Source organism: Heterodontus francisci, chromosome 1 (genome assembly GCF_036365525.1).
Source record: "Heterodontus francisci isolate sHetFra1 chromosome 1, sHetFra1.hap1, whole genome shotgun sequence".
In the NCBI taxonomy this organism is placed as follows: Eukaryota; Metazoa; Chordata; class Chondrichthyes; order Heterodontiformes; family Heterodontidae; genus Heterodontus; species Heterodontus francisci.
This window is the reverse complement of record NC_090371.1, coordinates 171,143,042-171,159,970: the sequence shown is the minus strand read 5'-3', so window position 1 is coordinate 171,159,970 and position 16,929 is coordinate 171,143,042. Positions and strand designations below refer to the sequence as shown.

Below are 16,929 nucleotides of genomic sequence, written 5' to 3'. Positions count from 1 at the left end.
ATTGTGCTGCACAAGGAGCAAGTGGAACTTATGGAGAACCTTTGCCCCCTTTCCTTTCCCAGAGGGTGAACACCTTCACATCCCATATTATCTTGCACTTCAATAATATATTAATACTCAAATCCAAACATTTAAAGTTCCTTTCACTCACCTTAAATCGACAGAAGGGATTTTCTTGAGTGAATTCGACGGGAGCCAAGCTATTATGGAAGTAGCCTTTTCCAGTTCCCCAGAACGCCTGAAGCTGGTTCCACTTGGCCAATATAGCATCTCGTTCATCTCCCAGTAGAGTTGGTGCAGAAAGGGCACTTGCTGTGTTGATCAGTTGAGCTGACTGGGTCTGAGGCTGTAATGCCTGTCCAAAAAGCCCTCCAACTATAAATGTACAATAGCAATATGATTAACTTTTGTCAGTGAGGGATGGGAAGGATAATCTAGTGACCAGAAGAATAGAAGGTGGAAAAAACTGCATTATACTTATGATGGGAATACAATTCATCTCTACTGTACGTGCCTATCAATTTACTACTACACAAAATACAAGTGTAACTTCCTCTTGCCATAATAACCTTGTAGGGAAACTCGGAAGACACTTTAAATTTATATAATACATCAATGTGATAACACCCAAAATAAACTCTTAGTGGGTACTGAAGATTTACTATTAATTGTTGAAATTATATTTGAAGTTTATTTTAAAAATATTTTATTTATGTTATCCCTTTTAAACTAAAATTTAGTTAGTGTCTTTGCCTTCCTGTGAACGTACTTTGCTGTTGCTGCTGAGTACCGAAACCACCAAATCCTCCAAATGTGGAACCAGCTGCTAAACCAGTTGCTAGACCTGTGCCAGTGCCAAATCCACCACCAAATCCAAAACCTTTATTCTGTGTATTCTGAAAAAGGCCTAGAAAACAAAGAAAACCATGTGGAATTACAAAAGCTTAAAAATGCATCACAGGCTTTTTTAGGGTTACCAAACTGTTACTGTAGTTCAGGTTAATCTAAAGGAAAAATTTTTATTTTATGTATAATTTAAAAAAGAAACTTAAAACAAAATCCCATAACAATGTCTCATGAAGCAGCTACTAATTTTATTTAAAACAAAGCAAAGGTTGTCACCAAGTTGTAAAAAAAGAAACTTGGCATTTATACAGAAGCCTTTCAATATCCTCAGGATGCCCCAAAGTACATTCCAATCAATTGGATACATTTGAAGTGCAATCACTGCTGTTACACCAGACAAATATGGCAGCCAAATCTTCACACAAGGTCTCAGACGGCCTTAATTCATCATCTCCTATAAAAGATTGCAACCTCTCACAACACAGCGCCAGCTTAGATTATGTGCTCAAGTCTGCAGTGGGGCTTGAGCAAATTACCTTCCTGACCAAAGGCCATCAACTGAGCCAAGCTGACATTTGAGTATATGGCCTACACTCAATGTGTGAGGTGGGGGGGGGGGGGGGGGGGGGGGGGGGTGGGTTCCAATAGCTAGAATGATTGGCATCTCTTTTTTCCCCATCTTTCTATTGATTTTAGTTTTCTCCTTAAAGCTACAGCTTCTGACTGCATCATGGAGGGAGGAGGAACTGACTTGGAGGAAATACTAAACTCAAACAATTTAAGAACTGAATTAACATTAAGACACAGCCATGAGAACCAATGACGTCATTTTGACTTCGTGGATTAATTCAAGTATCTTGCACTGTTAGGATTAGTGAATGATGCAGCTTATTCCCTAATGATTTCACTAACGACTGATTGAAGTTTCCCCCCCACCCCTCCTATTAATTCCTCTCTGAGGTGGTGAATAATGTTGTGTTGCAGATATGTACCCTCTGGTATCTCACCCAATTCCCCACGTGTTGAGCTGGACAAGAAATGCTGACAGGGCTCTTTGACTACAAGAGTGATTACAATCCTTTTCACATGCAGTTTTAGAAGGGGGGTGAAAGGCGACCAGTGGCAAATTGGCCAATTTTCTCACCTATAGCTTGGACACCTAGGTTAATTTTAACAGTCCCCACTGCCACCATCTCACTAGCTAATTAGTTAACACACAGAATAGGGGCTGGACCTGGGAATGACTCAATGCCACACCAAGTAGTGCATTTAGCTGAAGAGTCACCTGGTTGAAGAAAAGGCAGTTTAGTTTTTTTTTAAAGTTCTGACGACTCTCTTTAAAGTATCTGAATATCTGGGTGCAAGTCCCTTCTATAAGTTGCAATTTTCAATAGAAATCTGCAAAACAAAGTTATTTGATCTCAGTGGGTGGGGTTGAAGGCTGCTGTAAGCTGCTTCCAGCTGTGTCATGGAGGCAAAAATCATCCAGAATTCTCATAATTGCAATCCCATTGCGTGTCATATAGTCTGTTGATCCTCACAATCAATGTGCACACACAAACAAGAAGTCTGGCAAGCTACCTGGGAGCAGAAAGTACCCATAAAACTGCATTGCATCAGAAAATCTGTGCCTTCAGAAGAAGTTAGAAAAGAATAGTGCCATAATATATTATATATTTTAGGAATTCTTATACAGCTCAGTGTAGCGGCGTATAAACTGAAGGACTTACCCTACAAAGCTTACTACACCCATGGGCAAGAGCTAATTGGCTGAAGAGCCTTTGCCTGAGAGAAAAATTACCTAGGTGATATCAGCATATTTTCTCATAGAAAATGTATATGGAAATTTTAAAAATCAACAAAATATTTTATTTTACCTTTCTCCATTCCATCTACAGTCTGTTACTAACAATATCCAAATTAACTTAAAGACAAATCTCTCACACACACTAAACTGATTGAGAATTTACAGATAGTACTGCATTTTGTACTTTTCAGTCATCTAAGAAAGAACAGAAGCTGAGCAAAACACAAATTCAAATTATGAGCAGCAGCAGCAATGGAAACAGTAGACCATTGGGATCGAAAATCTATACAGAGAACCATTAGTATAACTAGGATTTATGGAGATACTACACATTCAGCAGCATCTGCGTAAATCCAAGGTAATAATATTCAACAAAATATAGATTTTAAAACATTTTGAGAGTATGTTCCAGCTCTTTTACTGCTGCACTGCACCTTTACAGGGATTTTTTTCTCAGTTCTTGCATTGTAAATTAAGCTGTAGAATCATCTGTCATGAGGTTGCTGCTGTTTTCAATAAGATATCAATTAGTCCCTCGTGCTGTTGCAAAGGTCCATTTATAAAGACACAGGTTCTAAAGAAACTTTGTCTTGATGACTTTCTGCTTCCGTTGATGCATAACCACGTTCCTTACTGCAGATTACCACTCCCTGCCCCTTTGGAACACCACCACAACACCCTCCTCAAAAAGCACAAATGGACAAAAAATTGCTTTTTTAAAAATAAAAACTTTTAATTTTCTCTCTGGCAAGCGATTACCATTTTGCTTTTTTTTTTACCTGTTACCCCTGTATTGGCAGGTGTTGAGAAATTGAATGCAGGAGCAGCTGTCGTAGTTGTGCCAAATCCTCCAAAACCACCTATGTGGACATTTGAGAAAAATCAGAGTTCAACAAAAAGTAACGTTATTAACTTTACACCTATATATTTGTGACCCACCATTATTTCAAAACATCAAAGTATTCAGAGTATTTCCAGGTTTAGTGAACCAATTTCTGACCACAGTATAGGAAATGCCAATACTTTCCTTCCCATAAGTGCATAACTATAATCGCCGGGTGTGGGGGTTATTGGACAACATTATTAGGAAATTATTATAGTGTGTGTGAATCATTCCATAATCTCGTTGCATTGCAGTGATGCAAGGCTAGAAATCCCTTTAGTTGTTTATTTCTAAAGTCTTTTGAATGTTTAATTCTTCCTTATAAGTGTAATGGCCAAGTTGGACGTAACATTCTGAAATCAAATTGACTAAAAAATGTGTTCCATCAGTGATACAGCATTCTCAGACTTCCAATCTTCTTGGAACAATGAATTTAGTTTACCTTATTCATCACCACTTTTGAAAACAAGACATCTTCACTAAATCACTCTCTTTTCCTTGTATTCATGATTTATATCTTTGCATATTTCTTATACATCCATCTACAATAACCTTCCTTTCTTAAAATTAGACCAACCTCTAAGGTTCTTCTGAAAGCTCTCAAGTAAGACAGAAGAGGTAACATGAAAAATATCCAGAAGATACACAATGTGCTGTCATGATCCTCTTCAGGTTTTTTATTTAAGCTCTAGGGTGCTCATACACAATGTGATGAACTGAAGAAAATTTCTATACATGGAGTTCTCCATCCAACTAACTTCAACACTGTTGAGTTGGATGTTAAGTTTAAACCAGTTAACTTTGGAAAATGTCTTTCAACACCTGCCTGAACAATATTTTAGTTGGCTTTCTGATAGGAAGATGTCCTCCTTTGAGCCGTTGACACTGGTTTAATGAATATTAACTGCTTTTGTGACCCAACACAAGGCATCAAACAGGCCATCAAAAGACTGCATTAAACAGAATCTATAAAAATGGCAGTTCTGATGAATGTCGTTGACCTGAAACTCTGTTTCTCTTTCATGCACAGATGCTGCCTGATGTGCTGAGTATTTCCAACTTTATTTCAGATTTCCAGAAGCTACAGTATTTTTCTTTTGTTATATAAATAAAATCTAGATTCAGTAGCTACATTAGGACATCAAGAAAGGAGGCAACTACAATAAAATAATTAGTCACATGCATTTCAAGTTTATAAAAAACAGACACTCAACAGTGCGATTATCTACGATCAGGACAATATAATAAAAACACTGTTCATGTTTGGCTCCGGTGCAAGTAGTGTAACGACTGCTAACCATAAAACAAGGACTAAGTAGTTGAGTAAGAATTTCTGACATGTTAATGCGTACTGGGTAAAATCAAGCAGATTAATTTTTTTTTTTAAGTAAATCTGGCCAGTTCCTGCCCTCTTGCTAGGATGGTAAAGGCAACTTTTGTATTTTAAAAATAACTTCTTACATTTATAATAGTGCCACTTTGAAATGATGGGTCACAAACACCTACCAATTGTATTCAAAAATACATTATTGTAGCTAGAAAAATCTACACACTGATGCTCCTTATTAACTGTATGAGTGTAAGGTGGGATAAATGTGTCATTTATGGGCTTATCTGATGACACAATTTTCACCCCAGATCAACAGAAATTATATCCTGTAAACAAGCAGTAACTGGGCAAAGACATAACTGGAAGAGAGAATAGCATTCACAAAAATCTCTGCACTGGGAATCATCCAAAGTGCTAACATGATGAGAATGAGAGGGAAAGACCATGAAGGTCACAGTACAAAGTAAGTACTAAGTGAACAGAAAATCTGACTTCAACTTTCATAAAATGTATCAAAAAACTTGAACAGTGACATTTAGTACAAAGCACAAGGTTTAAGACTGGGTAACTCAGAATCGATTATATGCAACTATGTCAGACTTGCATGAAAATATACACACCTTAATTGTTCTCCAAATTTATTAGGTTTTGAATAGCACCAATTAAACACAGGTGCAGAAAACTAATGTACACAATAAAAAGAACTGAAAAAAGGAACAGCAGTAAGGACACTGGCCTTGAAATGATGCTTTGTAAAACCTGCAAATTCCTTACCCTCTCCTTTTGCAGGCATTAACATTTAAAATAAATGGTTAACCTCTCCAGTAAAAGCAGAGGAAGGAATTTCGCTAGTACCTCACAGGATAATTTCAAGGCCTCTGACTTCAATATGCAACTTGCAACATAATGTCACTGTAACATAGGGACCCATGGACTATGGGTTCATCTATTCCAAATATTCCATGGCCAACTACTTTTTATGCAGTATCCCAAAATAATTATATCCTCAGCATTTAAAACATTTTAACTCATACAGGTATAGGAGCAAGTGTATTTGTCTAGCCTCGGTAACAACTTTGTTTCAATATTAGTTGTCCATGCATAACCCTGATCAGCAGGCCCTCTAAAGCTCAAATATTATATTACGCTTCTTTTCCCTAATAAAGTCTCAGTCAAATTTCCCATTCTTTGTAATGTCCTGAAACACTTAAAAGGGAATGCCAACCAGAATTTTACATGTATGATTTAGAATAAAAATAAATTTAAAATATAACAGTAAATAACCTTTTTATGAAAGTGACTCATGCTATACAATGGCGCAATGATATAAAAAAGCAAACATTTTTGACAATTTATCACAAACACAAATGAACCGAATCAGATCCAGCTAGGGAGCATCATGTTTCAAAATACCAGATATTCCCCCTTAAACTAAGCAATAAACATTCTCTTCCCCCACTGAACCACACACTTCACAACTGCTTCTGAAATAAGACAGTCTATTTAATACTTCTAAAATTTAATATACAGGTACCAGCTTTTTAAAAAAGGATCATCGAAATTCACATACACAGTAAAGGAGACATTTTGTCGAAACACCAGATACAATCCAGTTACCAAACACAAACTATTAAAGCTGTAATTATGAACCTGTGGTCTGTATAGCTCTTGCTCAGTAATTGGTACATTATATCGGTGAACCTAATTAAATGCTAATAATAAAGCAGGTCTAATAGCATATGTAAAGAGAAAAGACAGTTTAATGCTCCTGGTTTAATGATCCTTGTTTTGACAAAGTCACTGTTTTCCATCAGCAGGAATGTACTTGTATTGCAGTTTTGACATAACAGTAAAAAAAAAATCTTCAAAAAGATGACAGTGGAGCTTCCACAGTACCATATAAAAACAGTGCTGAAAATGCGTTCTGGATACTGGTCTGGGTCAGTCCTTGCTCAGCAGACACAAGTACTCCCATTCAGGAGCTGTGCTTCACTGCAAGTGAGTGCTTTTTCCGTAGAGGTTAATTGGGAATATTAATGGCAAAACAGACAAGATTTCCTTACTTAGGAGAGTGGCACTGCAATTGGTGGGTTTCTATACTTCTGAAGGTGGATTTTGTCTTTGACAAGCTTTTGAAAGATGCTCAAACCAGACCTCGGGTTTACAGAGGGTAGAATGTGGGAGGCCAGCCAGAAGTGGGTTGGATTAATCAAGTCTAGTGGTAACGAAGGAAAAATGAGGGTTTCGGCAGTAGATGAGCTGAAACAAGGCAAGGCAAAGTCGGGCAATGTTATGGAGGTGGAAATAGGCGATCTTACTGATGGGTACAGATATGTGGTCAGAAGCTCATCTCGGGGTCAAATTTGACAAAGGTTGCGAACAGTCTGGTTTAGTCTCAAACATTGCTGGGAAGAGGGATGGAGTTGGTAGCCAGAGAAGAGAGTTTGGAGCGGGGACCGAAGAGAATGGCTTTGGTCTTCCCAATATTTAACTGGAGGAAATTTCTGCTCATCTAGTACTGGATGTCAGATAAGCAGTCTGATAATTTCGTAACTTATTTTCATTCTCAACTTTCTCCCTATTGTCCTGAAGGCATCGACCCTCGCTGGGACTGAGTTCAACAGGAGCCAACACCCTTCAATCAACAGGCTGTTCTTCATGCGAGCTCTGAGACCAAGTATTAACATATTATGTGATCATTAGGGATATCACAGCAAAGCTCGACTTTCTGTTGTTACCTGCTGTTTGCATTTTGAAGAAATGCGTGCGGTGAGCAATCAGGTGTGAAAACCTTTGAAAATCCTTTCATTTTCCTAGTCCAAAGTAATGAGACCAAATGTTTCCCCCACCATCTTTCCTGATTACTTACTCACTCACTCACATGGACAGGCACACTTTCCTCCCTCCCATCTGAGACCAGTTAACTCATCACAGATCAGGGATTAAGCCTGGGACTTTACTGGACTATACACAACTCAGTGAAACACCATTTAGAAAATTTAGCACTTTCAACTTTTGTTTCAAGCATAATGAAGCATCTGTCAGTATCAGTGAAAATTTGTTCTGATTATTTATAAAGCCAGCAAGTTGCTAAATATGCACTACACTATAAAGGACTACAGAACCACTTGCTACCACTGATGTCAGTCAAGTTGCTGTTTTAAAAAAAAATTTGAATCCAGCAAAGATATCAAGCTAGCTGCAGGTAGGATTTAAGTCACAGGGTTGATGAGAAAAAAAAACTTTGATTTTGCAGGTTTAACAGATTTAGCAACAATTTCTGGAGCAAAGATTGACACAAGTTTTGCAAGTCGGTCAAGGAACAATTTATAGCTTATTACTGGAAAATTCTATGATCAGTATATGTTTAACACAAAACTTTATTAAATTCCCTCAATTAAAGGTCTTCTAAATCAGAGTGGAAAAACGAAGCACAATCTGCACAGCAGAATGGCCACATTTTTAGACTCGGTACTGAGAAAGTAAGTTAAGTGGCCTTAAACTAATTCCAGAAAGATTTCCCCGCAAACAAAAAATTAAATTAGTCCTTTTACAATGTAGAATTTAGGCTGTTAGGAGAAAAAAAACTGCAGAACAATTTAAATGACTAAATCCTTCTGGCTTTTCAAAATATTGGCTTCTATTTTATTTATGTGTAAAGATTTAAATGATAAAGTTTACTTTGGATGACTACCAAGAATTCTGAAAACCAGGTCAGTGAGTGCACATCAATACTGCAAAACAACTTGCTGTCCAATTAAGCCCTACTGTTTACTGCCAATATCACAAAGTCAAATTTATTAACTAAAAGTTTGTGTCATTTCCCAGAACATCAATAGAATGCTAAAATGGTTGCAGCAACAATGAAGTGTTTTGGTATTGACACATGGGGTAGTGGGGCACGGATTCACACCCATGCTTCACCAATCTTCACCATGATGCTCAAGGCAGACAATGAGCAGAAGAAGCACTTCAAGAGCAGAAAAAACATGTTGTTCCTTAAATGCAGAGTACGTCTGGGTCATGATCACACACCTGGATGTCTAGCTCAACAGCTGCACCTGCAGTGGCCCATCAGCAGGTAATTTGGTGACATAGAAATGATTCCGCAAGCACCTTAGAAGGGGAAAGAAATATTACTTTAAACACTGGACATACAATTCAAATGACTGTTCTTTTACGTCAGTGTAGAGAAACTGGGATTGTTCTTAGAGCACAGAAGGTTAAAGGGAGATTTAACAGGGGAGTCCAAAATTATGAGGGATTTGAATAGAAAGGGAGAAACTGTTTCCGTTGGCAAGAAGGTCATTAACCAGAGGACACAGATTTAAGATAATTGGCAAATAATCTACGGGGAAGATGAAGAGAATGTTTTTCTGAGTTCTAGTTGTTATGAGCTGGAATGCATTGCTTGGAAGGGTGAAGGAAGCAAACTCAGGAGTAACTTGCAAAAGGAAATTTGATATTGTACTTGAAAAGGAGAAATTTTTACGGTCATGGGGAATAAGCAAGTGAGTGTGACTAATTTGATAGTTCTTTGAAAGAACTGGCACAGACACAATGGTCCCCTTCTGTGTTGTATGATACTATGGTTAAATATACAATGCTTCCTTAAGCATGTATAGCAAATGGACTGTATTGTTATACCAAGTTTCCATTATGTCAGGTTAGATGCTAACTATGCAGGGACGAGTATAGACCGTGTACTACTTTGAGCTGTTGTGATCAACTGCTGCAATACAGATATTCATTGAACTAAAGCTAAATAAAAACCAGACGATAAATTGTAGAATATTTATTACTACAGTGCATGGTCCCCAAATGTGTGTACACCAAATTAACACTAAGCTACTCAGCTGTGGATCTGTTCGCTCATAGGTAACAATTTAGGTGTCAAAGGCTTGGTGAAAGCAAAACTCAGATGAAATGAGATACTGAAATGAATGAATCTATTAAAGATAATCTGCCACTTCGCTTGCAGTAGCAGGAAACTACCTGTGCCAGCCAAGCCACCACTACCAAAAGATGTGGTTGTAGCTGCACCAAAACTTCCGATATTTAAGCCAATTGCAGTGTTAGCGTTTAGTCCGAAACCCCCAAAATTAAAGCTACTGGCTGTAGCAGCTCCAAGCCCAACAAAACCTGCAGAAAAGGAAGCACTGTAAAACCGATGCAAGAAATGGTTAGTTAAAAAACAGCAGCCCCAAAACAAACATTGAGACCTTTCAATTTGGATTTCCCTGGAGCTAATAGAAATGGTATTGGGTTGTATTACAATGGAAAATACACATGGAACGCATTAGAACAAATACAAACCAGTGATGCACATAATATCTGTAGGATATACAATAACAAATCTACAATTATAACTAATTTGTGTTATATAAAAACATTATAGACCCAAAATACTCCAGTCTTAGATTTGGCCAATTAAAACACTAGAGGGCCAAGCCATCTAAAGGTTAAAGGTTATTGTGGTATTACCATACTGCTACTACAGATTAGTAATTATATATTATATTTATAATCCATGCTAAAAACATTAAGTAACTACTGTATTTTCTGTATATTAGGAAGCATAATGAAGTTCCAGTTGAACCTGGCAGTTACCAGAGGTCAAAGGGGTAGAACAGTTGTGCTGAGGGGCAAGTTCAAAGCTTCTCCAATGTCTGATTCATGCTCCAACACTGGCTTAGTGGGTGGTTAAATTTGTATTTAAATTTCTTTATACAAAAGGCACAGTCCTGTGCAATGACCCGATAATAGAATGTCACATGCAATTTGTATTTATATGGCGCCTTTAAAATAGAACATCCCAAGGTGCTTCACAGAGGCATAATCAGACTAAATTGGATGCTGAACCAAAGAAGCAGATATTAGGAGGGATCAAAGAGTGGGTGTTAAGGAGGGTCTTGAAGGAGAAAGGGAGGTGGATAGCAGAAGAATTTGAAGTAATTGAGGTCATGGTTCCTAGACGGCTGAAAACAGGACTGCAAATAGCGGGGTGAAGGAGGGAAGGGATATGCACAAAAGGCCAGAGTCAAGAGAACGAAAAGTTTGAGGGGGTGGGGATGTTAGAAGACTGTACAAGTTTAGAGATATAGAGCAGAGTGAACATGGAGGGATTTAAACACAACAATGAGAATTTTAAACTGGAGATGTTAGGGATCAGATGCCAATGCAGGTCAGCAAGCACAGTAGGTGACTGACAAATGGTGTGGGATAGAATATTGAGCAGCAGAGTTTTGGACAAGCTCAAATTTATGGAGGGTGGAAGATGGGAAACCAGCCAGGACAGTATTTGAATAGTTGGGTCTGGACGTAATAAAGATATGGTCAAGGGTTTCAGCAAATATGGACTGAGGCATGGTGGAGGCAGGCAATGTTATGGAGGTGGTCTTTGTCATGGAGGTTTTATGGAGTCAAGCTAATCCAGGGGTCAAATATGATGCAAAGATTGTGAGCAGCCTGGTGCAACCAGAGACAATAGTCAGGGTGTGGGGCTGAAATTGGTGGCGAGGGTATCAGGTTTGCAGCTGATGGCTTCAAAGTGTTTAGCTGAAGGAAACTGTGGTCCATCCAAGACTTGTATTGGACATGCAGTCTGACACATAGGGACAATGAGGGAGTGAGTGAGGTGGTGGAAAGGTAGAGCTGGGTATCATCAGCGCACATGTGGAAACTGACCCCATCTCTGTGGATTGCATGACCAACAGCCAGCATGGAGATGATGGAACTAGGGGCTAACAACAGGGAAACCCCAGGGGACAATAGTGCTGGGGCAGGAAGGTAAGCCAATATGAGAGATGGGCAAGAATACAGAGGTGTTTTCTCCCTGGAACATTGTAACATTGAAGTATTCCAACATTGAAGATGAATGGGGCTAAACATGGGCTTCCTCAAGCATCTCCTGCATAGGCATAGTGAAAACATTGAAATCTAAAGACTGAAGAAGACTATCGGTTCACACAGTCCTCCGTCCTTTATAAGCTGTTCTAATAACCAATCATCCTCTCAGTAATGTATCCTTATAGCCTGTCCAAATCTATTTCTTCCTACATAAATTAATTCCCCCTTGTACTGCTACCTTGTGCCAATACCAACAGCTGCAATTGCTTGTCTATATCCTTAAGCTAAACATGGAGGGGGAGGAGAACCAATCAAAGCAATTGTCTTTGCCCCCCACCAGCCAACACAAACTCTGCACCCTTGCCAACTCCAACCCCTCCCCAGTCACCATCTCAGGATGAACCAAACTATTTGCAAAGTTGATATCCTAGTCAACCTCGAGCTGAACTTCTGAACCCATATTCCGCGAAGACTCCTTACTTCCACCTCTGCAAGACTGCACAACTCTGCTCTTTCTTCAGCTCACCGGTCACTGAAATCTATGCCTTTGCCACCTTCAGACTCCATTACTCTAATGCTCTCCTGGCCAGACTCATCTTCCACCCTCCATAAATTTCCTCTCATCCAAAACTCTGCTGCTAATATCCTGTTTGCTGTCTTAACCCTCCTGGTCACCTAAAACACAAATTTAAAATTCTCATTCTTGTGCTCAGATCCCTCCATGGCTTTATCCCTTCCGATCTGTAAATTCCTCCAGTGCGATAACCAACCTCGAATTCTGACTCCAGCCTCCTGTGCATTTCTCCCTTCACTCTACGATTGGCAACAGTGACTTCAGGCACCTAGGTCCCACACTCAAATTCCCTGCCTGAACTCATCCACCTTTCCACCTCCCTCTCGTGTTTTAAGATCCTCTGTACATCCATCTTTTTGGCCAATTTTTTGGTCATCCCTAATCTTTTTTTGTTTATACAGCTGAGAACCATTTGGTTTCCAAGTTAAATGCACTATATAAATGCAAGCGGTTTCCGTTAAGCTGTTTAAAAAAAATCTCAACTATGTTTCCCCTGAATTTACTCCTTTCTAATGAAAGCATTCCCAGATCCTTCAGTCTATCTGGCTAGGCTTTATTCTTCGGATCCCTTCTTTTTGTATTTTTTGCAGTTTAGTTACACTGTTACATAAATTTCAAAACCACACACAACACAAAACCAATGCTCTGTGTATGGGTGGGATTACTTCCTTTATCTACCCTTCATTCTTACTTTCTTTCATCCCAGTATTCCACTTGCTGTTTTCACAGGTGCCAGATACTGGCTCAGTTATGTTAAGGGATACATCTACTACAACTCAATATTCCTTTCCTAATCTGTCTTGAGTAATTTTTCATTAATCATGCAATTACTCTGCCTATTCTTTATCCCCAAGTGCATTACATTATACTGTTCCACATTAAAGTGCATCTGCCAATTGTCTCGCCACTTCGCTGAACGATCCTGAAGTTTTTCCCATCCTCCATTGCATTAACCACTCCTTCCAGCTACTGGTCTCAACATCGAGTCCTACAGGACTCCACTCATCATATCTTTCCAACCAGGATATTTCCCATTAGCAGACACTCAGTCACCAATGCTCAGTCAACTTTCAATCTGTTTCAGCACATTGCTGCAAATACTGTCTGTTAATTTAATGATCTAATTTTCTATGAGGTACATCAATTGACTGACATTGGTAAGAGTATATCGATCCATACATCGCATCTTTTGTTACTTCATCAAAATTCTACTAAATTGTTCTATCTTCCCTTTTTATAAATTTATGGTGCTTCATTGCAATTAGTTCACAGTTCCCTCAGTACTCCACGATGCCGACCTTGGTGATTGATTCCAAAATGTTGAGATAACGATGTCAGATTAACTAGTCCACAGTTACTCAGAATACTCTCCACATATCCTGTTCCCTTTTTGAAAAAGAGCACGATAAATGGCATTCTAGTAGACTTGCAGTCCTGCAAGCCTGTTCGGCCATTCAGTTCGATAATGGCTGATCTGTACATTAACTCCATTTACCCACTTTTGCTCCATATTCCTGGATACCCTTACCCAACTAGTCCCTCAGTATTGTTCCTTTTTTTTTAGTAAATCCTAAATATCTCTTGGGAGTGTCCCATCCAGTCTAGATGCTTTACTTACTTGGATCTCATTCAAATTCAGTGGTAAAATTAATTTTATTACATACCTAATCTGTCTCTCCTAGATCATCCAATCAGACGGATGAATTGCCACTTGCAGTCAACTGTGGTAAAAAAAAATTGTTGGTGCCACTCAGTATTTTTCCACCCAGTTCTTTGATAACAGATGATAGGAACTTCAGAGGTAGATTGGATTCTATGTGGCCACATAAACTCACGAGACACTCCAAACAAAATGTTCAATGGAAGCAACATAACATGATCATTTCACCCTTTAGCTTTCTTATCCAAGATAACATTCTTTCCAAAACCTTTCATTGTGCGTGTTCCAACGCCACCTCACTTATCTTTTCAAGACAAATGTTCAACTTTCATGAACTGATCATAGAATGCTTATAGAACAGAGTGCAGCCATTCAGCCCATTATGTCCACGCTGACTCTCTGCAATAGCAACCCAACTACTTGCTGCGTAGAAAAGTTTTTCCTCATGTCATCGTTGGTTTTTCTTGCCAATCACCTTAAATCAGTGTCCTCTGGTTCTCACTCCTTCCACCAATGGCGACACTCTCTCGACCCCTCAAGATTTTGAACACTTCTATCAAATCTTCTTTCAATCTTCTCTTCTCTAAAAGAGAACAACCGCAGCTTCTCCAATCTATTCACATAACTGAAGTCACTGATCAATGAAACCATTCTCGTGAATCTTTTCTGCACCATATCCAAAGCCTTCACATCCTTCCTAAAGTGCAGTGCACAGAATCGGACACAGTATTCCAGTTGAGGCTGAAATATTCATCATAACTTCCTTGCTTTTGTACTCTGTCACAATTTATGAAGCCCAGGATCCCATATGCCTTTTTAACCACTTTATCAATCTGCCCTGCCACCTTCAACAATTTGTGTGCATATAACCCCTAGGTCTCTCTGTTCCTGCACTCCCATTAGAAGTAATCCTTTATGTTGCCTCTCCGCATTCTTTCTACCAAAATGTAACACTTCACACTTCTCTGCATTAAATTTCATCTGCCATGGGTTCGCCCATTTCACCAGGCTGTGAAGTATATCACTGTTCTCCTCACAATTCACAATACTTCCAAGTATTGTGTCATCCACAAATTTTGAAATTGTGCCCTGCACACCCAAGTTTAGGTCATTAACACATCAGGAAAAGCAGCAGTCCTAGCAATGACCCCTGGGGTACCCCACTGTATACCTTCCTCCAGCTTGAAAAACAAACGTTCACTGCTGCTCTGTTAGCTGTCAGTCAACTTCACATCCACGCAGCCTCTTTCCCTCTTATTCCAAGGGCTTCAACTTTGTCGAAGCCTGTTATGTGGCACTTTATCAAATGCTTTTTGGAAGTCCATGTACACCACATCAACCGCATTACCCTCATCAACTATAAGTTACCTTATCAAAAACCTCAAGCAAGTTAGTTAAACAGAATTTGCCTTTAACAAATCCAAGCTGGCTTTTCCTAATTAATTACCTAATTTTCCTAATTACATCCTCTTAGTAAATTATGCATCTAATAAAACAGCTCACACAGCTGTAGCACAAGGATCCAATCTGCTTCCTGGTGAGACCAGAACCACATCCTGGCTGAATATTCTATAAATAGCAAGGGACTACTGCATGACATCATAGCATCAATAATGTGGGCTAATTCCTTGGGAGCATGGGGTCAAATCCCACCATGGCATTTGATGAAATTTGAATTCAATTAGCAAAATTTTGAAAAAAAGAAAAAAATACATTTCTGTAGCAGGAAAGTTGAGCACAAGTTGACTAGTTTAAGAAAGAAAGCACTTGCATTTAAATATAGTCACAGTTGTAATGCAGGGGAACACAGCAGCCAATGTGCACATAGCAAGCTCTCTCAAATAGCAATGAGATAAATGACCAGATAATCTGTTCTAGTGGTCAATGCAAGTCCAGACTCCAGGAGAACTCCCCTGATGTTCTTCAAAGTAATGCCATAGGATTTATTATGTCCACCTGAGAGGGCAGATGGGGCCTCAGTTTAACATCTCATCACAAAGACAGCACCTCTGTGTCAACCGAAATTATGTGCTCAAGCCTCTGAAGTGAGGCTTGAAATCATGTCCTTTTGACTCAGATGAGAGTGTTCAACCACTGAGCCAAGGTTAGCACCCAGTCAAGCAAAGTATGAATTTCAGGAATTTTTTTTGATACATGAATCCAATAAAAAAGTGAGGTTTAGTGTCATATAATGACTACAAAACCATGTTTAGTTTTGATCACAGGAGACAGAAAAACCACGTATGAATCCTGGACCACAAACTCTGTTGCTTTACTTAAACAGTTGAAAACAAAATTAAAGCATCACAAGAGCTCTAATACATTTATTGCTGACACTTTAATTTATCTGGAGAGTAACTGAACTGCTATTGTAAATTTCCATTATCGAACATGGGGCAAATTTCTCTCCAGTTTTGACTAGATATAAAACAAAGCAACTCATGAAGTTTTATGGAAAAATCAGTAACTATTCCTCCATCACCAATCCTGCACATCTTCCGCTGTTACACTTGATCCTTTCTAATCTGTTGTAGCTCTTTCCCACCCTACTGAAAGACTATCTCACTCTCTACATCAAAAGAAGTTTTGTTTTATTCCTGAATATAAAAGCAAAATACTGCAGATGCTGGAAATCTGAAATAAAAACAAGAAATGTTAGAAATACTCAGCAGGTCTGGCAGCATCTGTGGAGAGAGTAGTAGAGTTAACTTTTCAGGTCAGTGACCTTTCATCAGAACTGGCAAAGGTTAGAAATGTAATAGGTTTTAAGCAAATAAAGTGGGGGTGAGGCAAGAGATAACAAAAAGGAAGGTGTTGAAAGGACAGCAAAAGTTTATCCTAGTCAAAAAGGACTCTATGAGAAGGATGAACCACCAGTGGTTAACAAAGGCGGTCAAGGAGAGTATCCAATCAAAAACTAAGGCATACAAAGCGGCGAAAACTAGTGGTAAGCCAGAGGATTGGGAATTTTTTTTTAGGA

The 16,929-nt window shown here is 38.9% G+C and overlaps 1 protein-coding gene across 7 annotated transcripts in view; it reads right to left on the bottom strand.

The window, feature by feature from the left end:
• nup54 (nucleoporin 54) overlaps positions 1-16,929 on the bottom strand; it is a 64,696-nt gene that overhangs the window by 12,903 nt on the left and 34,864 nt on the right. For 4 of the 7 annotated variants that reach the window (XM_068038585.1, XM_068038611.1, XM_068038604.1 and 1 more), the window contains 3 exons: positions 3,433-3,513; positions 770-907; positions 152-375 (listed from right to left, as the gene is read on the bottom strand). In XM_068038585.1, coding sequence (XP_067894686.1) covers positions 152-375; positions 770-907; positions 3,433-3,513 — 443 coding nt within the window. The remainder of the gene's footprint in view (positions 1-151; positions 376-769; positions 908-3,432; positions 3,514-16,929) is intronic. The other 3 variants (XM_068038594.1, XM_068038628.1, XM_068038638.1) reach the window with 1 other exon arrangement.